A 26,475-nucleotide genomic window follows, 5' to 3' on the forward strand; every position below is an offset into this window, starting at 1 on the left:
TTTACTGTTTAAAATACAGTAAAATTTTATACAAACTTTACCATTAAAATCCACATTGTTTTCTTCTGAGGGTTGTTGACTACGCTGCTGTACAGCAGTCTTATGAACAGAATGAGACACTTTGTGCACTTGCTGAGAAAGAAATGGGCTGAAAATATTCTGTAGCTTTTTCAAAAATGAAGCTTAAAAGTGTTATCTATGATGAAATGTACAGTATAATGCTGTACTAGTAAATTAGTGTTTCATAAAACAGTTTGACATGTATAATATACTTCAAAAATAACTTAAATCATATGATTCTACAGTTTTTCATGGGACTGCTACTAATTTGAGTTTTTAGTCTACATTTTTTGCTTTTCCAATGTTTTGGTACTATTTCCAGTGCTTTGTAGTCTGAACAGTTTCAAAGAGCCAAATCTCTTGCTTTAAATCAGTTGTTCTTTTCAGTGCTAATGAATCTCTTGTCTTCAAGAAGGAAAAGGCTGGATTTTGATTCTTGGTTGTAAGAGAGAGTGTTGACCACAGGGAGCTGCTCATAAACCACAGCTATCTAAACAACTCCCCATCCTCCCATCCTCTGTCATGTGGGTGACGAAGAATCGGTGGCTAAGGTTGTCATTATACAGACATTGAATAGTTGCAACCTTAAGATGGGCAGTTCTTTCTAGCTTTAACAGAACTTCTGAGGTGGGTAGGTATCCCTACCTTGGTAGCACAAACAAAAGAATTTTAAGATCTGAAATTTCTAGAGATGTCTACTTTTAAAGACATTAGGATATGCCAAAACCCCCTGCATTGTGTCCTAAAGATGTAATGTCTTTTTAATGAAAACTTTTTTTCCGTATAAAACATGGCAAACTAAATTCCATGTGCTGTAGAATTAGAGAACTGTGACAATTTTCAGTGAAATACTGATCCCGGATTTAAATTGAGAGTACAATAGATGATTGTGCTCCACGTTATACACAATCTTTTCCTGTTCCATTGCAGTCTGTGATGAAGGAGAAGGAAGAAACAAAAACTGCTGAATTACAACAACCCACTGGGATCCTGACTCAAAGCCCAGTGAAATCAAATTAAGTTTTTTTCATTTGTTTCAATGAGGATGGAATTAGGTTGAATGTAAACAAACAGCTTCATGAATAAATTTAACAAAAATGAAATGGCTTTCTGTTACAAATTAATTAGCTTCCTTTTTAAATTTTTATTAAAACAGCAACAGGAAATAATAACATGAAAAAAACGTGTTTACTTAAAGACTCCCTAAACTGAATTTAAATGCTACATCATTACATTTTATTGGGTCTTTTCAAAAGACAAAGTACCATGATCTCCCTTTCAAAAAGGGTCAACTGCAGTTACACACATACTGAAATAGCAAAAGGTCCTTTGTAATTCCTCCAGACATTTTTTAAGGATTTGTACAAAATTTTAATTTAGAGCTTTCATATGACAAAGCTCAAGCCTCAATCATTGGAGAAACCTTTTGAGATTTTTCTTTTATGTAATAAATTTTAGTGGGGATATTATTTCCATTGAAATTCAGCCTGCTGTCCTGCCTTATGATAATGGTACATTTTGGCAAGAATACTGGAGCTCAATTTGAAGGGAGGAATGATATTTTGCTTATTTCCAGGTAAGCACTCAGTCTTACTTGAGATGTATCACTGCAGGATCAGAGTAGTAGTATGAGCTTCTCTTTTAAAATGTCTAATATATTATTATAGTATTAATGAGCCTTCTTTCCAGCAGGGATATAATGCGCTGTGGAACTCCCTAAAACACACTGAAAAATTCAGAAATAAATCCCAATTTCTAAGGGCATAATTCAGAGCACTCTGAAGTTAGTGGGTCAATTTGTAAATTCCTTGATAAGAACCTGCCGAGTTATATCATTTAAGGGCTGAACTAGAGCCTAAGAATTGGCTTAAGAATTTTATATAAGTGCACCTGGAAATATAAATGAGATTATTTCTGCATGTTTTTTAATGTTAATATATGTGATAGTTAGCAATGCTGAGGAGGGCAGAAGTTACCTATTTCAGACAGGAAAGCAGTCCTGAATGAATGAAGAGACAGTAAAACTAGCTATGAATTTATATGAATCATTAAAAGAAAAGGGGGAGTGGAGATGGAGTGGGAAAGGAAGACAAAGACGACTAGAAATTTGAAGTAAGTTTAAAGATGTTTTTAAGAAATCTTCTCAGACCACTGATGGAGATATACACTGACTTCCGAGAGCTTTAGTTTAGGTCTCAAACAAGGTTGTCAGAAAATTCATAGCTTAAACATGTGGCATTAAAATAAGCCTGTAGGATTGTTTCGAAAACAGTATGTGCAATGCATAAAGGATATATTTATGGAATAGATATACCTTGTACAGTTGTTCAAAGATCAAAAGATGTAATTGTTCAAAGATCAAGAAACTGTTCTGCTGCCTTTTGTGCAGAGTTCAGAGACTTGAAATAAAAATGAGGAGCAAAGGATTCTTGTATTGTGGCAACTTCTCCACTGCAGTGTCTGAGCTTCCATCATAACACAGAATATAGGGGGTGAATGAGAATTTCCACTTTGCATCCTTGCTTAAAAGCTCAAAAACTATGATTGTGTGCTTAAAATATACTTTGATAAAAATATCCACCTCTAAAATCTGAATGTATACATTTCACTATGTATAATGAAGAAGGAAAATAATTTCTTCCTTCTAAATTACCTGACATGCTATCTATAAAGCCAGAGACAATAAATTCTCACTGGATACTTGTGGGATTTTACATCTCTCACGTTTCCCATTACTCAAAGGATATCAGAAGGAAAAAAAAAAAAAAAACACACCACGCCTTTTAAGCATATTCCTTAAAGCCCCAAACCTACAGCAAGAGTCATGTAGGTGTATGCTTGACTACAGAAATAGATCCACTGAATAACTGCTCTTTGTAAGTAGCTAGCACAAGTGTGTACAAAAGACTTAAATCTGAGCTAAGCTCTATTTTCAGGGATAAAGTGTTCTGGAGACCTACAAGGGCTCTGTATAAAATAGAGAGTTTCACCTGAAAGCCACAGCTACCATTCATCTTCTGTACAGCTTTATGTCACCATCTGCAATCATTTGTTTAAATTCAAAATCTCCTCCCAGAAATCTGTAAAGAAAAGAAAGGTTTAATTATGAAAAAAGGCTTTGTCTGGGCCATTACATCACCCAATTGTGAGCAATGTGAATAAGCAAAAAACCTAATATCTTCCCTCTCAAGATAGAAATATTGAAGGAATTGAAAGTTTTAAAAATTTTGGAAAAACATTTTTCAGTATATGTAACAGGACATAGAAGTGATGCTGATTTATTTGTCCTATGTTGAATAGTATGTCTGAGAATAACATTAAAGGTGATATATAATAATCCAATACAGAATCTGTCACATTTTAAAAATAAGCAAATGCCTGCCAAATCAAAACAGATGAACTCAGGTGTTGCAGTATGAGAGTGCATTAATAATTTCATTATCTTTTGTGTAATAACAAATGATGAACCTTTTATTGGCTCTGTGTAAAAACAAGTATCTTTCTCAGGGTGCAAAGGGGAGACAACCATGTTGTTCTGGACTGGAATTCAGAAAACCTAAGCCAATCCTGGGTTCAAAAGATCCTTGTGTAAAATTAGGAAATCATTAATCCTCTGTCTTTCATTTGCCTATAAGCTGATAATTCTTCCTTTTCTCCCTTGATTGTCAGAAGAATAATTGTATTAATATTTGTGAAATGATCGTATAAAGGAGGGCAGTGGTTGTCTGAGTGGAGAAGTTAAAATGAGGGAAAATTCAAATGGAAAAAAAGATCAAAGCCAAACTGCATTCCAGTACTTTATTCCTGATATCATCCTTGCAACTCACATTTCCATGACGTGGATAAGAATGTTTTACGACCTGCTACGACCAGTACGTTTTCAAAGCAGCATTTACTGAATCATTTTCTCTCTCAAATTTAGTAATAAGTTTTATCTTTACATTTTCTTTTTAAAACCTGGAAAATATAAGAATATTACACTTTTGCAGGTAACTTTTTAATTTAAAAAGAATCACCATACAGAACGATGTTGTTTGGCTGTCTTTGGACAAATCTGATCTCAGAGCAGAAGTCAATTGGCCAGTTAGTGTGTTGAGATGTAGAACCCATGCAAAAGCCATGCAAACGTGTTTATTCCAATGGAATATGTTTATTAATAATTTACATGCTAGAAAGAAAATGAAAAGCTGTTTATATGTTTTCGGGTTTGATTGTGGCTTTTGTCATTATTTACTTGAAGGCAAGAAAATTTACCATGTTGATGGCTTTCATATAATGGCCTATTAGGACCTAAGATAGCTTGGTATTTATGGCTTTTTCGTACTGAAGTAGGGAATAAAAAGTTCTTTAACAGCAACAGCAAAATTAATAGTTAGATGGTGACCTTGTGAAATTGCAAAGTTGATAACTCCCACTGATGTCACATGTAGGAGAAAGTTTAGCCAGTACTTGCAGCTACTTCCGTGCCTTGAGAAACAAGAACTAGGAACATAAGTCTCAGAGATGAACGTGGCAAATCGAGTAGCCAGGCAGGCTGGGTGGAGGTGGCAGTGACGTCGCACTAGGAGTACGAAGCTTATAGTTATGCACAGGGACAGTTCTATCACTGGACATGGACAGGATCCATCCTCACTAGAGCTTTATAATCCCTTCTGTCTACAGGAGTCTCGCTGTGATGCATTTGCTAACATCGCAGGGCAACAGAAGCAGAAGTACTGTGCATCTGGCAGCAGAGCTTGAGCAAAGGAGGAGATGGATCCCCACCAAACTTTTTTGCATAACCCACTCTCACTTGCCACATTGCTGCCCTCTCATCAAAAAAAAAAAGAGATCTTGGTCTCCCTCTTTGACTGATTGTTCTGGCTGCTTTCCTGGTGTGGATCCAAAGCATTTGTACGACCACCCGGTGAACTTGATCAGTGAACTGTTCTGGTCAAAAAACAGCTTTACACCTAGAGAGATTTGAAAGATGTCGTTTTCAGCCATGCCAGCTACCTTATCTAATTCACGGTGTAGCCACTCAAAACCTGACACCAGCACAATGGAATTAGCAGGCAGGGATAGCTGGGAGTGAGGCCTCTCCCCTGAAGCAGCAGGAAATATTTACTCAAAGTTAAAAAGTAGAGATGACAAAGGTGCAAAACTTAACATAGTGGGGTAAGTTTTGCACATATGGGGTTGTGCTCCATATTGGCTACCATAGCAGTGGCCATTTTATTTGATATTGTTTTCAAAAACGTGGTTCCCAAGAGAAATATTCTGCAGAAAACCCCAAGCCTTTAGGGTAGAAGTTTAAATAATGCTCTGTGGAAGTTATACCCTGCTTTTTAGTAAGAGCTTGAGGTAATTCCCTAGAGTGTAGACATCCTGTTGCCTCATGTTTGAGAAGGAAACAATAATGACCGCAGTGAAACAGCAACATATAGTCTAAATAGAGATACAGATGTTAAATATGGGACACTTCTGCAATAGGCTTTGGAATACTATGCATTTGCCATAATTCAGAGGCAAAACATTGGCAAGGCAGGGACATTAGCTTTTTTACTGCCACACCCCTATAAATCATCATATTCTCAAACCTCATTTCCTTATCTTCCCCTGGCAATTCGTAAGAACTGGAAATCACCTATAATTAGCAAACTCTACTAAGAATACCTAGTTAAAGGCTTTGCTGACACAGTACAAATGGAGAGTAGCACATATTTTTCTTTTATATGTGTTTTTCTGATCTAGCGTTTTGCATGATAAAAAGTCAAGCTGTTGTTGCTTTCTACTAGTAGTAGCCATAAATGTTAGGAATGAAGTGAAAATAGCATAGGGAATTACCGTATTTTTTTTTCCCCAAGAGAATGAAATAAAGTATAATAGGTATTGTTTGTGGCATTGTGGACTAGTTAGATTTAGTGTGCTTTTTCCTTCATGTATGCACTGGCTATGTAAATCAGAAATGGTCAAATTCAGCCAGTACATCATGTCGACATTTCTAGCAATGTTATGGGAATATTGCCTATAGGTTTCATATTGGGACATCTGTATTTTGATGACGCCATAGACACAAGACCAAACATGTGCACACATACATGTGGATCTAGTCTGACCTGACTTTCTTATCCTTCTTGTGGGTGAGGAATTTGTTATTTTTTTCAGTGTTGATTTTCTTTTGTTTTTCCCTTTTTCCTTTTTGCTTTTTGATATCTATGCAAGTTCTTTCCTTCTCCGCATTTGTGAGATTTATTATAGGCAAAATTGTTTGAAAATTATTTAATAGTAAAAGCTCCATGGAAGGAAGTAGAAATATTTTCATTAAATAGGGTCGTAAATAACAATCATTAATATTTTTTCTGTGTAAATATATACTGAACATAGAGAAAAGTTTCTATGTTTGTACTGCAGGTATAAGTTTAAATTTTATTTTCCTTTATGTGGTCATACAAGTCTGCTTGATTTTATTTTAAGATGATATTGTGATATTTAAATCCTATTAAAACAAAGCTTTGTGACTATGTTATAAGGTAAAAAAAAAAAAAGAAAATTAGATGCCCTTATCAGAGTTTTCGAGAGGATGCGGTTTAAGATTAATGAGAACTTATAATGAGACCTTCTGGTTACAGAGTGCAGTAACAATGTGTATTGAACTTACAGCATGGATTTTCTTAAATCCACTATTAAGATTTGAAAGCAATGCTGCTCCGTCTTAAAATGAAAGATGTTAAATGTGGACTATTTTTCAATTAAGTAATGTCTGTAGAAAAAGGAGAACATACATTTCTGCTATTTAAGAGCAGTTTCATTTTGCATGGGCATGTGACCTATTTTTGTTCCCATATAAAGCTTGATATTCATGCACACTTTCATCATTCATCTTCAGGTAGTGAAAGGAGAGTGCTTTTCTTTCCACATAGCAGCCAATTCCTATTTATTTTCTAACACATGCTTTTCTGTATTTAAAGAGAAGTGGTCTGAAAAGTTAAGATCCCCATTTCAATTCAAAACCAGTTTGCAAAGGAGTCAGTCAGGGAACTTTTTTTTTTGCAACATGATTTACTCTGTATGTCACTGTGTCTTGTGAAAGGATTTGAAGCCACTCTGTGTTTCCTTCTTTCCAAGGCAGGATAGTTCATGGAAAGGGAACCACAGAGTGCCACATCACAGGTCAAGCTTGCAGAAAGGTTATGACTCCTGCGTTGTTAATCTCCTCCTTTTCCAGCACCAGCATTCAAATTCTTTGGAGCTCAGGGGAGGAGCAGTTCTCTGCACTGCAGCCTGGTTCTCAGGCATGTTCAACACTGTCTGTTGGCAATTCGACATACTGTCACTGTGACTGTTTGACAAATTGTTTTTTGGCATAGAAGCAACTGCTGTAAGTTCCTCTTCCTTGTAGCTGCACTTCCAGGAAAACAAGCAAGTGGAAGAAAGGAAGGACAAGGAAGAGAAAGATGAAACAGAGATGCTGCTTGGACCTGAATTTTCACAAACAGCAATATACTGTGCACTAAGAGACAACTGCTTGTGGTAAAAAAAAAAAAAAAAAAAAAAAGAAGAAGAAAAAAAGAAAAAAGAAAACAAAAAAAAAGGGCTGTGTTGCAGTTTTGGAGTAATCAGACTTTGTGTAGAGCTTCTGCATTTGGTTTCCTTCCCTACCACTACACAGGCAGCATAGCAGCACAAGAGTTTTTCTGCTGCGAAGCATGGAAGCATGTAATTATTCCTACATGAAAAGCTGCAAGGCAGCTGTTAACCTGTTTGGCCTGGGGAGGTGAACTGTTGAGACTGCTCTGACAGGGTGGCTTTGTGCTGCTTATTGCATGTGGCAGGTAGCAGTTGGTGGGTGTCCTACTGCTTGCCAGTCTTCCTGAGGTTACTAGTGGCTCTGCATGCAATTGCTCAGCCAGTTGCAGGGAAATGTAATCTTGGGACTATCCTGGCAACAGTAAATTAGGTATGTGTTAGGATGAATATGCCGAGTTGTGCTCCAATGCCCAAGAAACGCTTGATTCCTCATATTTACTCCTGGTTGATATGGAAATTTTGTGCGAATTGGGGTTTTCAAAATTTCTGCTTGATATTCCTAATGAGACAAGAGTGCTTTTTCAGCACACATAGCAGTATAGGCATGAATGGCATCACTATATTAGTTTTAACTGCAGGATACCTTGCTTAATCTCTCTTTCCACAGAGAGGAAGGCTTTTCTCTGGGACCAGAGCAGAGAACTGCCAAACTAGTGCCTAACTGTCTTCCAGATCACAAGATAGATTATGTTTGAGAGACTGAAACTCCATGAGGACATGGACTAGCTGGACGTCTGGAGGCAGCAGAGTGGATGTGTGCGCTGAATTATGACTGTATTCCCTGTTTCCTGCAAGGATTATGAAAGTGTGAGGAAAGATTTGCCAATGGCTGAGAGGCAGAAATCCAGAGGTGAAATGTGCAGCTTGTAGCATATCCCCTCCCAAATATTGATCGCCTAGAATGCATTGTAAGCATAGCCTACATAGCCTACTTCAGGTGTGCTGTTGGGATATTCTGGGGAGTTGTTTGTGTGTGCTTTGTAGGCTTTTATGAGTTGGAGGATGCCAGTCAAATGTGAGGCTACCTTTTATCAATCCCCAGGGTGTGTGTGAGCGTGTGCGCGCACATTGTCCTTCTCCATGAATTTCAAACATTGCCTGTCTTTTATTTTTCAGTGTTCAGTGAATTGGAGTGTCTGCTATGTTGCCTCAGACAGCTTTGTTGTCTATGTGAAAAGTTTTGATATCCTGCTTTTAGGGCTTTCATGAGTTTTAAGCCTGGTGCCTTTTTAGCTACATTGTCTACATTTCTAGCCGGTTTGCGTTGGGCCCTCCCAACCAATAGGCAGGTTCTTTGCCTGTGGATTATATTAAATGGATCCTTTATAGATAAATCACAGTTTTAAAACAGTACTGTTTTGGCTGATGGGGGAAAACACTAAGAACATTTGCAACACTAATAATACTATGAGGAGTTCAGCTTCATGAGCATTTGAGCTTACGACAGGAAGTGTAATGGTCGGGTTGAAGATCTCTCCTCTTGAGAGTGGCTTAAGAGCTATTTGTTGCTGGAGTGGCATGGCTGCAAGCCAGTGCTTAAACTAGTCAAAGGACTCACCTCCTGGAAAAAATTGTGTATCTTGCCAGATTTAACTGTAAGCTCTTCTGATCTTACTTAGGACCAAAGCACGGGATCAACAGACTTCAGAGCTTCAACCCTGGTGATAGGGTGTAAATAAAATGAGAAGGTATAAAGTGAGTTTCAGGCTTTATGTGTATGTGACTTCCTAAACCCTATCCTGTTCAGACTTTTGCTTCTCACCTGTGCTCTTACTCTGATCTCAGACTAGCAAATACCTTCACAGAATGAGTGGCTGAGTTTGGCAATTCATCTTGTCCAAACCCCTTGCTCAAGCAGGGCCGCCTAGAGACAGTTGCCCAGGATCATGTCCAGACAGCTTTTGATGGCTTTTTCCAAAAATGGAGACTCCAAAACCTCCCTGGCAACCTGCTCCGGTGCTCAGTCACCCTCACAGGGAAAAAGTGTTTCCTGATGTTCAGAGGGAACCTCCTGTGTTTCATTGTGTGCCCATTGCCTCTGGTCCTGTCACTGGGCACCACTGAAAAGAGTCTGGCTATGTCCTCTTTGCACTCTCCCTTCTGGTATTTATACACATCATTGAGGTCCCTTTGAGCTTTCTCTTTTCCAAGCTGAACAGTCTCAGCCCGCTTAGACTTTCCTTGCAGGAGAGACGCTCCAGTCCTTAATCATCCTTGAGGCTCTTTGTTGAACTCTCTCCACTATGCCCATATCTCACTTGTACTGAGGAGCCCAGAACCAGACACAGTACTCCAGGTGTGGCCTCGCCTGCTTTGAATAAAGAGGAAGGATCACCTCCCTCCTCCTGCTGGCAGTGCTTTGTCTAAGGCAGCCAAGGATACCATTTGCTGTCTTCGCAGCAAGGGCACATTTCTGGCCCATATTCAACATGGTGTCAACCAGGACTCCCAGGTCCTCTTCTGCCAAGCTACTTTCCAACCGGAAAAACATGCTTTCCATGCTGGCCTTCAGCATGTACTGGTGCATAAGGTACTGCACTTCGTCAAGTGCAGGGCTTTGCACTTCCCCTTGTTAAACTTCATGAGGTTCCTGTTGGCCCATTTCTCAAGCCTGTCAAGGTCCCTCTGGATGGCAGCACAACCCTCTGGCATATCAGCCACTCCTCCCAGTTTTATGCTCATCTGCAAACTTGCTGAGAATACAGTCTACCCCATGATCCAGATCATTAATTAATATGTTAAACAGGACTGGAGCTGGTATTGATCCCTGGGGAATACCTTGTATTTTTAAAATGTCTTTGATATATAAGACAGGCTGAGAGAGTTGGGACTGTTCAGCCTGGAGAAGAGAAGGCTGAAGAGAAGGTGATCTTATTGCAGCCTTCCAGTACTTAAAGGGGACCTACAGAAAAGCTGGGGAGGGACTTTTTACAAGGGCGTGTAGTGATAGGACAAGGGGCAATGGCTTTAAATTGAAAGAGGGCAGATTTAGATTAGATATAAGGAAGAAATTTTTCACTCAGAGGGTGGTGAGGCACTGGAACAGGTTGCCTAGAGAAGTTGTGGATGCCCCATCCCTGGAAGTGTTCAAGGCCAGGTTGGATGAGGCTTTGGGCAACCTGGTGTAGTGGAGGGTTTCCCTGCCCATGGCAGGGGTGTTGGAACTAGATGATCTTTTGAGGTCCCGTCCAACCCTAACCATTCTATGAGTCTATATAGCTTTAACCAAACAGATATTTATCTTTCAAGACTGTTAATTAGAAGATGTATTTTATTTTTTTTCTTAAAATGTATTAAAAAATCTTCTTTTTGTGAAACAGTACTTTTGAAAAAATCACTTTCGTTATGAGTTATTTAAAGTAACTTAAATCCTTAACTTGGCAGGAGGGAGGGATGAAAGGCTGCCATCACAACAGCATGTGGTGCTCAGACAAGGCAAAACCACACTGGTCCCTAATTTATATAGTACTAAATAGCCTTCAGACACATGCTTAAGTTCATTTCTGCTCAAGACAGTACAGTAAAGCAAGTGGAAGTTTTGCTAGTGGATTCAAGGGGACCATGATTTCACTTAAACCTTTCAGAATTTAGGAGTTCCATTAAAATGGTGCTTAATGAAATAGAATGGCAAACAGCAGAGGTTAAGAGTTGAGCTGATGCTTATGTCACAAGAAGCCTCAAAATCTGAACCTTTTTAACAGCTATTACACAGCAACTGGTAAGTCAGCAATACTGCATTAATTTACAGCTGAATAACCTATAAACCGAAGTGAGCAAATAATCTTCTGTGACTTTTTCAAGTGAGAGACCCACAGTATGAGCTGTAAAGAACAAATACAAACTCTTGCATTTACAGAGAAAAGGTATGCTGCAGCAGGCGGTAGGTAAATGCCTCCCTGAGTGCATTGTTACAGAAATTTGGAGGTATAATAAGAAATATAATCTTGCTATCCTTCCTTTCAGTGGGTGCTTATTTATGCTTCTATTTCCTTTCATTCGTTTTCCCTTGCTAAGTTTGTGTAATATAGTTTTGCTGAAGGAAATAAGGAGATGGTATGCCAAATATTTTGAAATAGCTGCATTGTTTGCATGTTTCTAGGGAAGTAAGATGGAAAGAAAGTTATTTTTCCAAGTAATATGATCTTGGTAGAACAAGGTTCTTATGAAATGTTAGGTTCTTTGTCATTTGACAGGTTGTAATGGGCTCATGGTCATGCATCCTGTATAATGATTTATAAAAGAAAATAGGACCTTGAAATCGTACATGTGACTACTTACATGACCAAAATTTTGCCCAAACAGGGATAACTCCAAACCCAACCAGCACTTTCCAAGAATTGCCTATTCCTAAATGTCTCAGACACTAGTCTCCTCTGCTCTTTCAAGACGCTTTATCTCCTCAAGTATTTTAGCCACAATTTTGACAGCAGATATTGCCTGTTTTTGTTCAAATACTAATTCAGGATTTGTTACCAAAATATAGCAACATTTCCAGTAAGAACCTGGATTACATTGTTATGAAAGTATTTTAGTGGATTATGAAGAAATAAAATACATTGTCCATTACTTTAAGCCTTTTAAATTATGCTTTAATTCTACTCCCTTTTTTGGATTGCAGAATTTCACCAAGAGGAATCTATGGCTTCTGCTGCAGAGGTCAGACAAGATTATCATAATAATGATTTTTACTGACCTTAAAATATGTGAAATATGAAATAGTTTTACCTTGTTAGAGCCAACTTTCCCAAACACTAAGTAGTGTATCTTGTAACGAACACCATGCTACAGTAGTTACTCTAAAGAGAGCTGAACTGAATGGACCATTATAGAGTAAAGATGCTATGAAATATTTTTCTTCTTTTGTGGAAGCCATTGGTATGGGCGAGAAGAGGTTATTGTGTACTTATCTGATGGGCTATCTTATCTATGTGAAACTTGATTTGTTTGAAATTACACAGTAAGGGAAAATTTCTATCCCTGCCAACTACACACAATTTTGAAATGACAGGAGATAGCGGTTTGGATTTTTTTTTAATTTTTTTTTTTTTGAATATGAGGGAAATTATGTCATTCAACTACAAACACTAACTGTTTTGTTAGAGCAATACCTCCTTCAGGTAAATCAGTTTCATGGATTCCTCATAGGGGTCACATTTCCTGTACAACTACTTATACCTCTTGGCTGTAGGCCTCCTTCCTCTCTCTGACAAGATTTCTTACTGTAAATATATTTGCTACTGATAGATGGAGATCAGAGAGCAGAATTTATATGCACTAATGCCATACTAACAAAGGCAATACTTTCTTGGGTCATTGGTTTAACAGAAAAAAAAAAAAAAAAAAGGAAAAAAAAAAGTAGAGTTATTCCCTACTCCAAGAGAAAACTGTTAGTTCTTTCCCTATTTCTAAGATTGTCAATATCTATGAAAAACTTAGACATGGAATGGTTCACATAGCATAGATTTAAAGCTATCGTAGATAGTAAGATCTTTGAAGAAAATATTATAATTGACATTTCTCTATTATGAATGAAATCTGATTCACTGACCATCATTCTATGGTACAAAGTTCACACAGGGTTTTTTTGCTGACTGAATCTTACAGCTGGGAGTCAATATCTTTCTGGAATAGTATTGCTTCATCCTGTTGTAGGAGTCTAAACTATTTCTGCATCTTGTTGAACACATTGAACCTGACCAGTTAAGGCTAGGGATTGAGTGTAGGTATCTCATAATGTTTTTGTCTAACCACTAAAAAGGCTCAATTATGCAAATTTACTTTAGGGTATAAAAGAATCTGGCTGCTTTGTGATATTTCATTCCTAAAACAGGTGTCCTCATACATAAATATATATTAAAATAAAAATTCTATTTTCGCTTTCTCTTCAAGGATGTCTTGGTCTTAGTAATCTTGTTATAAAAATAAAAGGTCAAGTCAATTAAAGGGCAAATAGGATTTTTTTTCTTGTCATCAGGATAAGATTTGCTCTGTTTTTCAGTCCTTGGATTTATCCTTTGTAGACTGTATATAGAGGGACAGTGGCACTGATTAACATGACAGTAGCTGAACACCATTTGTCAGTGTATGCAATTTCCCCCGCCGTTCTTATGAGTTTAACCTCAATTGTTTTCAAAAGTAAGGATGATAATTTATGGAACTCAGTTTAATGGAAGTATTTTTTGTTGTTATTAAACAGTGTAATGTAAAAAGATGAGTGTTGGCTAAGTACAATTCATCTGGGTTTGGTGGGTTTTTTTATGAAAGAGCGAGCAGTGCCTTTTTTCAGAAGGCACATGTTCATTAGAAATCTGATTTGTGACATTCACTAATTGAAAGTGAGACAAGAAAACCCTGAACTTAAAGATAAGTATATATAATTATTTTGTTCACAGGAGGTAATATAATAAAAATATACAGAGGCACAGCAGAGATTTGAGTTCCTATTTGTCCAGCTGATAGAGCAAAAGCTTCATATGTCAAAATGTTTAAGATTCTCATTCTAAATGTAACAGGAATACTTCTGTAAGTGTGATGTTTAATGCATTCCTCCACTTCTTAAATGGGAATTTATAAGCAATTAAAATGGAGGTTATATATTTCTTTCTTTTCCTAAAAGTATGTCTCAGATATAGAACTATATAATATAGAGACAATTGAACATTGCATATTTAAATGTTTTTGAGACTACTATGTCTAAGACAACTGTATCTTGGTATCTTATCTGACTGAATACATAGTAGTATGAATTTCGTTTTACATATGGAATTTCTGTTACAGTAGGAAATCATGTTAGATGACATTGGAGTAGGAAGATAAATAACTGTATAATTAGAAACATATAAACATAACCTAAACATAACCTAAACCTAAACATGTATATAATAAAAGTTAGTTGTCAAAGGTAATTGCCATCTAGAAATCATTTTTAATTCAGATGATCTACAGATATAATAATCAGGTTTTGGTGACCACATGTCAGGCCTGAGGCTAGAAATGGACTTTACGGCTTTCAGGCAGCTGGTCATCAAAAAAAAAGATAAGGCACATGGCAGAGATCTTTGAACAACTTGTTATGTCTACACATCAAATGCTGTACAGAAATACTAGTTTGTCTTGCAAAGCCAGAACACCTGTGTTAGCATAGCAATAAATGTCTGCTGAGTTAGGGCTAATTAGCACTTGTGCAGTTTTCCTGCTTGTAATTCCAGAGCAAGCTCCCTTAGTGTTTCCTCAGGACCTTTGTGTCATACTTTACTGCTCACACCACATGAACTATAGTCTTTTGAAGTGACCCTGATGTTCCCATGGATCCACTTCTCCATTTTCTATCAGTTTATTTTGCATTACTTATGCAAAAGAGGACTTTAAGTGTAGATACCTATGACTTTCTATATGACTGCAGCTAAAAGCATGGCACAAGTGTCAATTAATTCTTGGGTTGCACAGAGAAAGCGAGACCCAAAGTGCTGGGTGAACATGGGGCCCATCCAGTCCCCTTGAACGGAGCCTAGAAGGTCTATGAGCAAGTCTGCCTTGTGCATCTTATTCTAGGCTCTGCTGCCTGTAACCAAAGGTGCAGCCTGTGTAAAACGAAAGCTTAATGAAGATATTTTCCTCATCATTGGATGCAGTAGCTGTGGCTACCCAAAGAAGCTGAGAGGATAAGGAGGTCGGTAAAAAAAGATGCCAAAGGCATCAAGAGAGATAGAGGTGTTATGACAATGGCTGGAGGTGGGAGATCTAGTCTTTACTAAACAGGATGTTTCCAAGATTAGGGATTTAACAGATTTTTTTAAATGAGGGTAAAAGTCCATTATGTCTTTCTTACCATTTTGTCCCCATGTCCAAACTAAGAAAAGTCCATCTGCTAAAAATTGTATTTTCTGGATTGACTTTCTGATCTGGGGAAGTCTTAGATACAGACTGAGTAAAATAAGATTTTTTATCTCACATCGTACGTCCTGCTGTTCTGTAGTCACATCATTGAAAGATCCATACTATTTAGTAGCTTTTAATTTTCATTAGTAGTTTTATAGCTATTTAGAATTAAGCCATAAGATATAACGAGGAGTATTCAGTATCATATACATGAATTTTGTAGCATTTTTGAAGAATATGACTAACATTGGTGAACAGCTCTAAAATTCCAAATGTTTAATTCAGAAGGCATGGTAAACAGCTGTAAAATGCAAAATCTTCTATTATCTTTACTAATGAGAAAAATCCTTTAGTTAACCCTTGAAGTGCAGTATTGAGAATGCAGTGTAGTGATTAACTGGAAGTTGCTAGAGATGAATGGGAAGTTCTCTGTTTTCTTCCTGCTTTATAAAATAGCATTACATCCTTTTACACCTCGTTACTTTAACTGTGCATTATTACTTACATAAATTAAATTTTTCAAGGATAATTCTTTCTTGTGAGAAGATTAATATCTTATTTAAGCCCTCTGGTTTACTTAAAACCAAAATCCTTTACAAAAATCCTTTTTGGACATAAACCCACCACTATAGTTCACTTGTATTCAGCTGGCTTGTTGGTTAAAAGAGCGTTATGGGGAAGAGGGATGCATTTTAGCATGTACTAGTTTTTGCTTTCAGTAAGCAAATAAATATGTTTGAAAGGCAGAAAGAGAAATGTTTCTGATTTATGTTGACTATATTCATTTTGTAACAGATGACAGCAGAGCTTGCAAATTGATCAGCAGCTGGTTCTTACCCGTAACCTGTTGATACTAGTCCATGCCTTATCTTGACACACTGGGCTTTATTTCTTTCATGTGCTGCATATTGCCAGAAGGCAGCATCAGTTGATCAATAGGTGCAGATCTAGGTTGTGAAAGCTACTCTCATGGTTCAGGTGCTCGTGAAATCAATAAGAGTGAGTGCTTTTTAAAAGACTTGAATGAAGAACAATTACCTGCTGCAGCTAAATTACCTTTTTTTGTTGGATCATCTCTAGGCTGGAAGCTGGTAAGCACAGAAGTGAGGAGGTGTAGAAATTAAGGAGCTGACATAGTGACAGATGTGGCATACCAAACTACTGAGTTAACCTGTGTTTTGGTAAATTAGATCTGCACTTATATAAACTGTCAGAACTGTGAAAGGCATCTGAAGGGATATAAATTCAAAAGCGTGATGCAAGGTTTCGTTGTTTTCAGCCTTCAAAGAAATATAGAGCTATAGCACCTTGTTTTGTTTCTGGACTTCTTTATGTTGCTCGATATTTTATGAATACTGGGCTAGGCTGGAAATGGAGGCAGTTCTGCAGAAGGTGCTGCAGTCCAGCTGAGACCTGACAAGGGCCAAGTAAGCTTTGCTGGGCTCTATAGTTAATTTACATCAGAGGACACATTTTACATTCCTCGTATACCTGTAAACACAAAATAATTAAGCAGTAGAAAACTTGAGGGAATCCAGAAAGCCTTCAGGTTTCTGTCAGAATAATTATTCTCTCTAGAGTGCGCTTCCATTAACACCTCCGAAAGAAAAAATCCTTTGGGGTGGTAAAACCTTGTTCTTCAAATACGCTGCTGTTGGTCAGTTGTCAGGATGCACTGGGTACACTGGTGAGAGAGTGTTTTGTTTGATTTTATTCTCTGTGCGTATTGTCAGAATGATATATTTTGGAAAGTTGCTCTACTTGGAAAAATTACATTATAGGCATCTAAGACTCCCAGATGCCTCTGGGCACAGGCATCTTAAAAATCTGCACCCTTTTTTGGGTGTTTTTGTAATTCATGTCTTTTTCTGTCATTTTGTATCAGTAGTTCATCACAAGACAGTCAGCAGCAATATCCATTTTTTAATGTCCTGCAGCAGTATTGTCTTGTCGTTAACTCTTGTCATATTTCACTCATTGCGTTTGAAAATGGAAAGTGATGAATGGCTGCAGTGGTTTTTTTAATAACATGTCCCATTCTGGAGCCTTCTGTAAGAGCAGTCAGTTTTCATTACTTTAAAGTGGTCATTGAGGGGGTTTGGTTTTTTTTATTAATATAAGAAAAATTTGCCAGAATGACTATCACAGAGAGGAACTCTCAAAATAATTTGTGGAAAAAAATATTTTAAGAATATTAAGTTCCCATTTTGTGTTCAGTCTTCATGTATTTAGCACCAGTGTGGAATAATCAAACCTAAAATATTTAGATCTTTCTCGTATTTGTGTACCTTAAAACACCAGTGATCATGATACAAACCTATCAAAATTTTACAGCCAATCAAATAAGAATAGAGAAGTAGACTCACACAAGGAAGCATGCACTTTTTTATGTTTGATCTGATCAAGAAAATTAAAATCCAGTTATTTTCTTAAACTTTGAGATGTATTTGAAACAACAAAATAGGCTTTTTATTTTTTTTCCTCTCCATATATTTAAAATCGGCTACTTTTGAAAGAAATTTCAGAGCCACATTTGGATCCTAATTGCAGCCCATTTCCTGGGTCCACAATTAGGCAGACTAGGATGGCTTTGGGGGATTTCTGGGGCAGAGAAGTTGTTGGTTCTAGCTGAGCTACTGAAAAATAAAAGGGAAAGAGATGAATGGATTTTTAGCTTCAGCAGTCACCAGCTGGCAGATCGGCTCCTTGGAGAACTGCCAAGCAGCAGTTTACAGCAGCCCTGCAGCTGCTCTAGGCCAGGCTGGAACATGACTGGCATGAAGCCACCTTCAGCTTTGGACAAGGACTCAGCCTTCAAATTGGCAAACAGATGCGTTGGGATTGTGGCTTTGCTCGCTCACGTCGAATGCTCATAGAATGCAGTTGGTACCTAAAAGTCCACAGCAGAAAATTTTGCATGAAACAGGAAGATAAGAAATAGGTTAAAACAAAAATTCAAGTTTTTCCAAAGTATTTTTCTTGTTGGTGCTGCATGTGTGGTTTTTGCTTTTCTGGATGTCATTCTGGGATATTTTTCTTGTTCTGACCAGATCACGAGGAGTCTAAATAACTGTAAAATGGGCCAGGAAGAAAACTCAGTGGGACTAGATTCTTTAAAGCTGAACTACTTGAATTCAGCAAATAAACAACAACGTACAATTATTTTCAAATCTGTATATCATAGTTTTTATAAAAATGTTTGAATTATAGCGAAGAAAAACTCACATGAAATTCAAAGTAGCATTAGACTTTTTATTGACAATATTTTTTGGGAAGAATAATTTCATTTGGACTGGGGTGGGGGGAGAGTATTTCTTGTTGATTTGAATCCCATCTGACCAGTTCTGTCTTTTACTGGTTAGAAACTGTTCAGTAAATTGTCGTAGATAGCAGTGACACTATTGCTTTTTGGCAATGTTTCTGTTAAACTCTGTGTTCATTCCATGACTCTCTCTCCTTGTTAACCACCTGTGTCTTGTTGCTGGAGACAGAGTCAAACCAATGTCTTAGAATACTGATGGCATATTCTAAATTTCTACTGATGTTTTAAAATTTAGGTAAATTAGCTCTTAATTTGTCATCACCTAATATTAGTTTAATTATTCAATAGGAGGGAAATTTCAGCAAGTTACTGCTTCACAAAGCTAAGACCTTCCTTTGCCACATATATATTATTAAGTATTTATTGGTACATACACACGCACTGTCTCTGCCCATTGGCCAAAAAACAGAAGCAATTATTTTGGAGACCTACAAACCCAGCATGTATTTCCTAAAATGAAAATATTTCGTGTGAAATATAACCTTGATAAGGAAGAGGAAAGAAACACCACAGTGCCAGATAGTCAAACCAGAGGATTTCATTAAGGTTAAGTTAAAATAGCAATATAAAACATCATGTAATCGTGCCTTGTACCTTTTTCTGGTACCCAGTTTCAACAATATGCCTTACTTTGAACATGCTTCTGCACTCCTCATTTTCAAAACCCGTTGATTCTTCTGTATTTGCTTTAAAACCTACCTCGTTGTTATAACTCCTTTCATAAGAATTTCTTCCCTACAGGTTTTTATTTTTTATTCTATTTCAAGAGAGAAAAGTATCTGCTAAGCCATTCTTAAGACAGTAAGTCAACTTGTATCCAAGACCTCCAGCAATGGTGAGGCTTCTCACTTGAAGTGGCCGCAGTATCCAAGGCTACAAACGTCTGCAGCAACATGCTTATATTCTGATTATTCACATGTTATGCTGCTTATGACTGAGTAATCTCACTGAGAAAAAAAAGACAAGAACAAGGGCAATTGCTGATTTAACAGATAAATTATATGCTTTTGCTGGCACTTCAATAGCAGCTCTATGAGGAACAACAGTTCTTAGTTCCTAGACTTTTTGCTGAGCTGTGTGTACCACCATGAAAAGCTCTGAGGCGTTTTTATTAACACCAGTATATACTGATCAGAGTGCAATATCAATGTCTGTTTTTGTCAGTGTTGGGAGGAGCTTATGATTCCTCTTAAATATATTGTAATATAACTTCAATGTAACTTCAATTCTCAGACAAAAAGTTGAGGCAAATAAACTGTTTATAAGCACATAGAAGAAACGAGATGAACAAGCGCCAACATGGATTACAAATCAAACCAGTTGTCAAACCCACCTAATTTCATTCAACAGCACAGTAAGAGGCCTTCTGGCTAGAAGAAATGCTGTAGATGTCAGATTTCTTGCTTTTGGTAAGGCTTTGGATACTGTTTTATAAACATACGTAAATGGACATACATATAACAAAAATGAACCAAATCGGAAAACTGTCCTTGGAAATTACTTACTAATGGCCCAATGTTAGAAGGCTATAGTAAGCAGGGGTTTGTAGTGTTCAATAGTATTCGTGTACCTGAGTGATGGACTAGAAAATATTTTCATTAAATTTACAGCTTACATGGAGTTGGATGGGGTGGAAGACATGTTAATGACTAAAACTGGAATTCAGAATGATCTTGATACATTAGATAAAAGATCAGAGGAAAAATGATGAAATTCAACAGAGGCAAATGAGGAATTATGTATATGTGAAAATAATCAGCTGAACAATTTACTAATAATTTTGTAGGAAAGAATCTTGGAACTATTGTGGACAACCAGATGAACATGAGTGAACAATTTCATGCTGTTGCAAAATAAAATTACTGACCTTGTACTGGAGTGAATTAAAAAGAAGCAGGTGAAGAAATCCTTCATAAGATTAATAGTGTTTCTTCTCCTTGGTAGTGGTAGGGTTTACCTTAAGTACTGTACTCCTGGGCCATCGACTTCAAGAAAAAATGTGGAATTACTGAAGAGAGTCTATAGAGAAGACAAGTGTGAATGACTCAAAGTCTAGAAGATGAGTCCTATGAAAAAAGATCAATGTGGTATTTTTTATTCTAGAGCAGAGAAGATGAAGGGGTAGCTTGTCAGCGTTCTTCAAAGACATAAACAAGTATTCAAAGATCAAACAGCAATTCTTTCTTCATTTCCATGGTAGAGAGAGATAGAAGGAATAGATTGGCAGCCAGAAAGATTCAGTTTAGACATTAGGAAGACCTTTCCTAAAAGTAAAGGTAATGTAGCGGATAAGGTTAGCTGAGGAGGCGGTACAGACTACATCGATGAAGGTCCTTAACAGCGGGTTAAAAAAAATACGTCAGGAACAACATAGAGATAAGCTGATGCTAACCTGAAGCGTAGAATAGACTAGATGTCGCATCATAAAGTTCCTCCCAGTTCTATGATATCAATCTTTAGGTTGTCTAAGGGCATAGGGCGATATATGGTAACTCCAGAAACATTCCTTTACAACAAAAGCAGAGATTTTTGGCAAGGTATTGAATTTGACTTTCTTGTCCCAGTAGGAAGATTTTATTTACTGGCATAGAAATAAATAAATTTTTAAAAAGTGATTGAACTTACAGACAGATCTCCCTAAGAATCATTTCCTAGGAATTAAATTGAATTTCATCTCAAAATCTATGTGCTGTAGGCATGAAAACTTCAGTGATATTTTCCAGGAGTGTTCTACTCCCATTTATGAGTCTGGATGCAATCAGCACAGAATTAAGTGTGAAAAATGTACTCCGGTACTAATAATTTTTCAAAATGCCATCTCTGATGCCTAAAATGCACTGCAATACTTATATCCAAACCTGCGTATGAATCTGCGTAAAAGTGTGACCATTAGCCTGCCTGCACTAAAAAAAAAGAATGTAAGCTGTGAATATTGACTGTATCATTCTACTGTGTTGCTTAAAATAGAAATGCATGTGAAGTGATACAGATTGTCCTGAAACAATATATACAAGTTTCCTATGGAATCATGGAAACATCCTGAAATATTTTTAGCAAAGTATTGTTGTAAAGCTTGGGAGCATTTTTGATTTTCTCAGCTTTGTTCTGCAATATCAGAGCCTGTACAGCAATGTAAATGTCAAGGAGCTGCTACTATGTCTTTTCAGAGTTCCATTGCAGAACACCTATGTGAATTAAAATTGAACTTTTGTTATAAATGAATGTCAGAACCAGGTGCTTTGATCAGTACCTGGGAAAGTGTCACAGGGATAAAAGACAGGCAAATTCCAAAATAACTTTTTAAATAAAGTACAGTTGATGTTATTATTGGAATCCTTCTTCATATGTCTGCAGCTTAGTTACCATAACCTGACTAGTTAAAACAAAAGAAAAAAAAAAAAAATCAGAGGTGCACTAATTGCAGTGTAAGTTAAAGATTTCCTTGAAACATTGTATGGATATGTATTTAGAGAAGTTAATGAAACATATTCACCCACCCTTCCCCCCCCCTCCCCAATATTGGTTGACGAAGGACTTTAGTGTTTAAGTAGGTTACATCAACAACCTTTGAAACTCACATACAGCTTTCAGGTATTTAATTCTTATTGGACAAATTGCTGTCATGTATGTTTCGTAACAATATATAAAGAGATGAAGCTTTCTTACAAAGCTATATAGGCTCAAAGCTCAAGTTCCTCTAGGGACCAGACTGCTGAACATTCACAGCTGATGAATGTGGCTGTTCTTCAGCCACAAGCACATCTCTCTGTGAGCTGCGTTCCTGGGCATCACCTCTAGAAGGTACCTAGCACAGTCAGTCATGGAACAGGCAGAATTCTGCTTTGACTGTATTAGCATTTTCCCCTCAACACTTTTTTTTACTTATTTTACTTTATACATTGAGGGTATATTTTTTGAATGTGTGAGAGAAGGTTGCACAACCCCATCATCTCCTCCCCAGCTGGGTGTTCTGTGGAGGACAAAACGAAGCATCGCACTAAGCGCACACTGGAAATCTGCAATGATCTGGCTTGCTGTGTACAGATAAATTCCCCTTATCTAAACAAATACAAATGCATGCAAACTCATATAGCATCAAAAGTTACTAACATGCTGGAATCCTTCTTACGTTGTATTTTTCCCGGACAGGAAATAAAATTATTGCTTGGCTCTGGCAGAGCATTTTGGCATGTATTTAACTGTAAGTGCACAACAAAACACCTAGATTCAAGGGATAATGAAAATTGAGTGTGTTCTGAGCTTAACTGAGGCATGAAGATATTCACAAAAGACTTTCTTTACATTTTGTGAGTATTTGAGATTATTAAGAGCTGAACTCTATGCAATCAAAATTCTTGTTGTTTCATCGTGTGAAATGCTTTTGAAAATCTGTTTACAATTCATGGAATCTTTTTATCCATTTATTATGTTCTGAAAAAAATTCTCCTTTGATTTAAGCTATTTTCTTAAAGAAAATGCCCAAATCATTTTCTATAATAAGCATTTTTCAATATTAGTTCTGTTAAACATGAAGGTACAATGCTGCTGTTTTATGCTAGCAGTGCTTTGGGAATTTTACCAGCATTTGAGATTCATCTTTCATTTTAATCTGCTAGCCCCATGTGCTGTACATCTGTAGTGAGGAGTGTTTTATATACTCTACACCACTTTCCTATTGTTCTGTTACTAATACATTTTTTAAATTTTATTTCCCCAGGCTATATATCCAAACAGAATGGTGAGCCAAAATCTCAACACAAGGGACAGAAAGTCAGCACATACTCCCACCGAGGACCCTTTTAGATACTCATCAGGCAACCAAGCAACAGCCTATGAAAGCAAAAGCTGTCAGCTGTCTAATTTGTGTCTGAGCAACCTCCTGAAAGAGAAGGAGATTGTGGAAGTCATCAAGCATACCAGAGGCACATACGAAACCCTCACTTCAGAGGTCACTCAGAATGGTTTGGCAACCATGACATCAAGTACATCAAAGCCAGCATCCAAGGCAGACAGCTACCCAATGTTCTCAGGAGCTCCAAAAGACCAAGCTGCTGTCCCTCGGCAGCATACAACTTTCACAGGGAGACTCGGGCAGCCTCCGAGGGGACCCATCTCTTTACACATGTACAGCAGAAAAAATGTTTTTCTCCACCACAATTTACACACAGCAGAGCTACAGACTTTAGGTCAACAAGATGGGTAACAAGGTGCTTCTATTCTTGCCATGGAAGGAGAATTGATTAAAGAGGAACATACGCTCACTTAGAGCTCGGTCTTCAGTTTTCATCTGCTGCTACTTTCACCTGAAAAAAAAAAAAAAGTAAAATTATTGTCTGTAGGTTTCATACTTTCCCATCTGGGACTGTGGCAAAAGGATGAACTAGATTGTTAAATAACTAGATTGATTTGTCATGCAAAAGTCACCATGGGCATAGTAAATGGGACCATTTGGTTGGCATAGCTAGTTCAATATTGGCTACATATATTTTTTTATTTTTAATTTTTCCTCTATAAGCCACTATCATTCCCTGAAGTTCTAGAAGGTGATCTTAAATAATACTGTGTATGTCTAATAATGTTACTGTTAAAGTAGATGTGAGGAATGAATAGATAAGTAATTAGTAAACCCTCTTGAATTTCATAGAGACTAGGGAAATAAGGAGTCAGAAATCTTTGAAGACCTTTTTTTTACACTTTTTTTTTAAAAAAATGCAATGAAATTTGCTTGCTTGTGGAGGTACATTACCGCTTCCTGCTGTATGTATATCATGAATGCCTCATGCCGCATTAGAGGAAGTGACTAATTTTCCTCTAACAGCAAGGTTCATAGAGGCTCACCAGGTATTTGAGTCAGCAATTGGGTCTCAAGCTGTGGGTGTTAACTCATTTCCTCAACCTTCCCTTCCGTCTCCCCACCTTTATTTGACTATATTTGTTGTGGTATTTTTGGTCTATGAGGACATGTCAAGTTGTGGTGATGTTTGTGCTTTACAGGCACTGTGTCACTCATGACACAATGTGACATTCTGTGTTGTGTAATGCATCACATAATTTCATTTCACTTCCCAAACCAAAAATGGGTGAAAGACTAAAGTAAGAGAAATTGTCTTATTACCCAGTCCAAATTACCTGTACAAGTCGTCGTTTCTGATGACTGTATCATCTGCACTTAACAACCTGGTTTATACCAACTCAGCGGGTTTGCTAGTTTGAACATATTAACACACAAGTGAGATGAATCTAATGCTACCTGATGTGCAGCATGCTGGTCTCATGGGAATATGAAATCATCTGATCACACCATGGAATTTGTAGAGTTGTCAGTAACAAAAGATCCTGTTTTCCTCTTTCAGAAGGTTTGAAAACAGGCATCTCAGTCAAGTTACTCTAAACATGTGGCATATACTAAACATGACACTTAGTTTACAACCTCTCTGATGGAGAGTAATCTGTTTGAATGATAATAGGACATATAGTTAGTAGTTTACAAATAATCTGGCACATTTCAGTACGACTGAGGCAGATCTGAGACAAGTCACCTCTCTCTTTAGCTGGTGGTTAGTTACAAAAGACAAGGGCGCAGCACATACTCACACAAAGCAACAAACCAGTGTGATTTAACTGAAGTAGCATACAATGAAAAATGAAGCTTCTGTAGCCACTAAAAATGCTGTAACTTTTAAAAGGTAAGTCACATAGAGCATATAAAATGAATTAATTATACACGTTTTACCTAGTGTTAAATATATCTGCTTAACTACTTAATATTTGGATTAATAGAGGGATTGGTTAGATTAAGAAAAAATTAGTTTGTGAGCTTGGCAGATATTCTGCAAAGCCGTTTCAGCAGCCTGAACTTTCAGGATTCTATTTATTGAGGATTTTAATTTGGATAGAGCAATTTTTATGACATTATCTGATGTTGAAGAGAGCAGGTTTTGTCTACATATTCTGTAGTGGTAATATTAGGTATCCAGAGCTGAATACATAAGAATCAAGACAAACATTTGCCAAACTTCTTTGTGTTCCTGTGTGCGTTGCTACTGCCAAAACAGAATGTGAAAAAATTGCAAACACAGCTTGATCGAATTACCTATGGGTATTCAAGACTTCCAGTCCTGCATTGAAACTCGTAGTTTAAAGTCTATCAAAAAAGTTAAAAATATTAGTGACAGAATTTCACTACTACTATTTCATGTGAGCAATCTCTTAAGGTTATGGCAGATTGAAAGGACAGTTTGTTCTTACTAAAAATACATTTCAGTCTTGCTCATCTCAAGAGTTGATGTATGCAATTATATTTCAGATCTGTAAATAAATTAACATACACTGTAATCAAGGAATTTTTTTTCCAGGATACAAATGTACTATACTACATTAAAAAACAAAAACTAAAAAACTCTTCAATTTTAACTTATGTACTGTATCTATAGTTGTTTTTTTCCTGGAAAAATAGACTTTTGGATTACACTTTATTAAAAAAATCCATCTATACATTTCAAAAAGTACATTTTAAATGCTACTATTTTCTTGGAAAATCTTTTATAAAGCTGAAACTTAAAAAAACTGGAGAAAACAGTTCAATTAAAGTGAGGGATATTTTTAAAATGTCATCTTGAAGCTGTTTTATATCAGTATTTTCAGCA

At 37.0% G+C, this 26,475-nt stretch overlaps 1 protein-coding gene across 3 annotated transcripts in view; it reads left to right on the forward strand.

Annotated features, from left to right (window-relative positions):
* The window catches only part of CCSER1 (coiled-coil serine rich protein 1), a 677,421-nt gene extending 653,389 nt beyond the window's left edge, over nucleotides 1-24,032 (forward strand). For 2 of the 3 annotated variants that reach the window (XM_086612211.1, XM_086612212.1), the window contains one exon: nucleotides 23,547-24,032. In XM_086612211.1, the coding sequence (XP_086468337.1) occupies nucleotides 23,547-24,032 (486 nt within the window). The remainder of the gene's footprint in view (nucleotides 1-23,546) is intronic. The other variant, XM_086612210.1, reaches the window with a different exon arrangement.
* The last annotated feature ends 2,443 nt before the right edge of the window (nucleotides 24,033-26,475 follow it).

Source organism: Tauraco erythrolophus, chromosome 5 (genome assembly GCF_009769465.1).
Source record: "Tauraco erythrolophus isolate bTauEry1 chromosome 5, bTauEry1.pri, whole genome shotgun sequence".
NCBI classification, from domain to species: Eukaryota; Metazoa; Chordata; class Aves; order Musophagiformes; family Musophagidae; genus Tauraco; species Tauraco erythrolophus.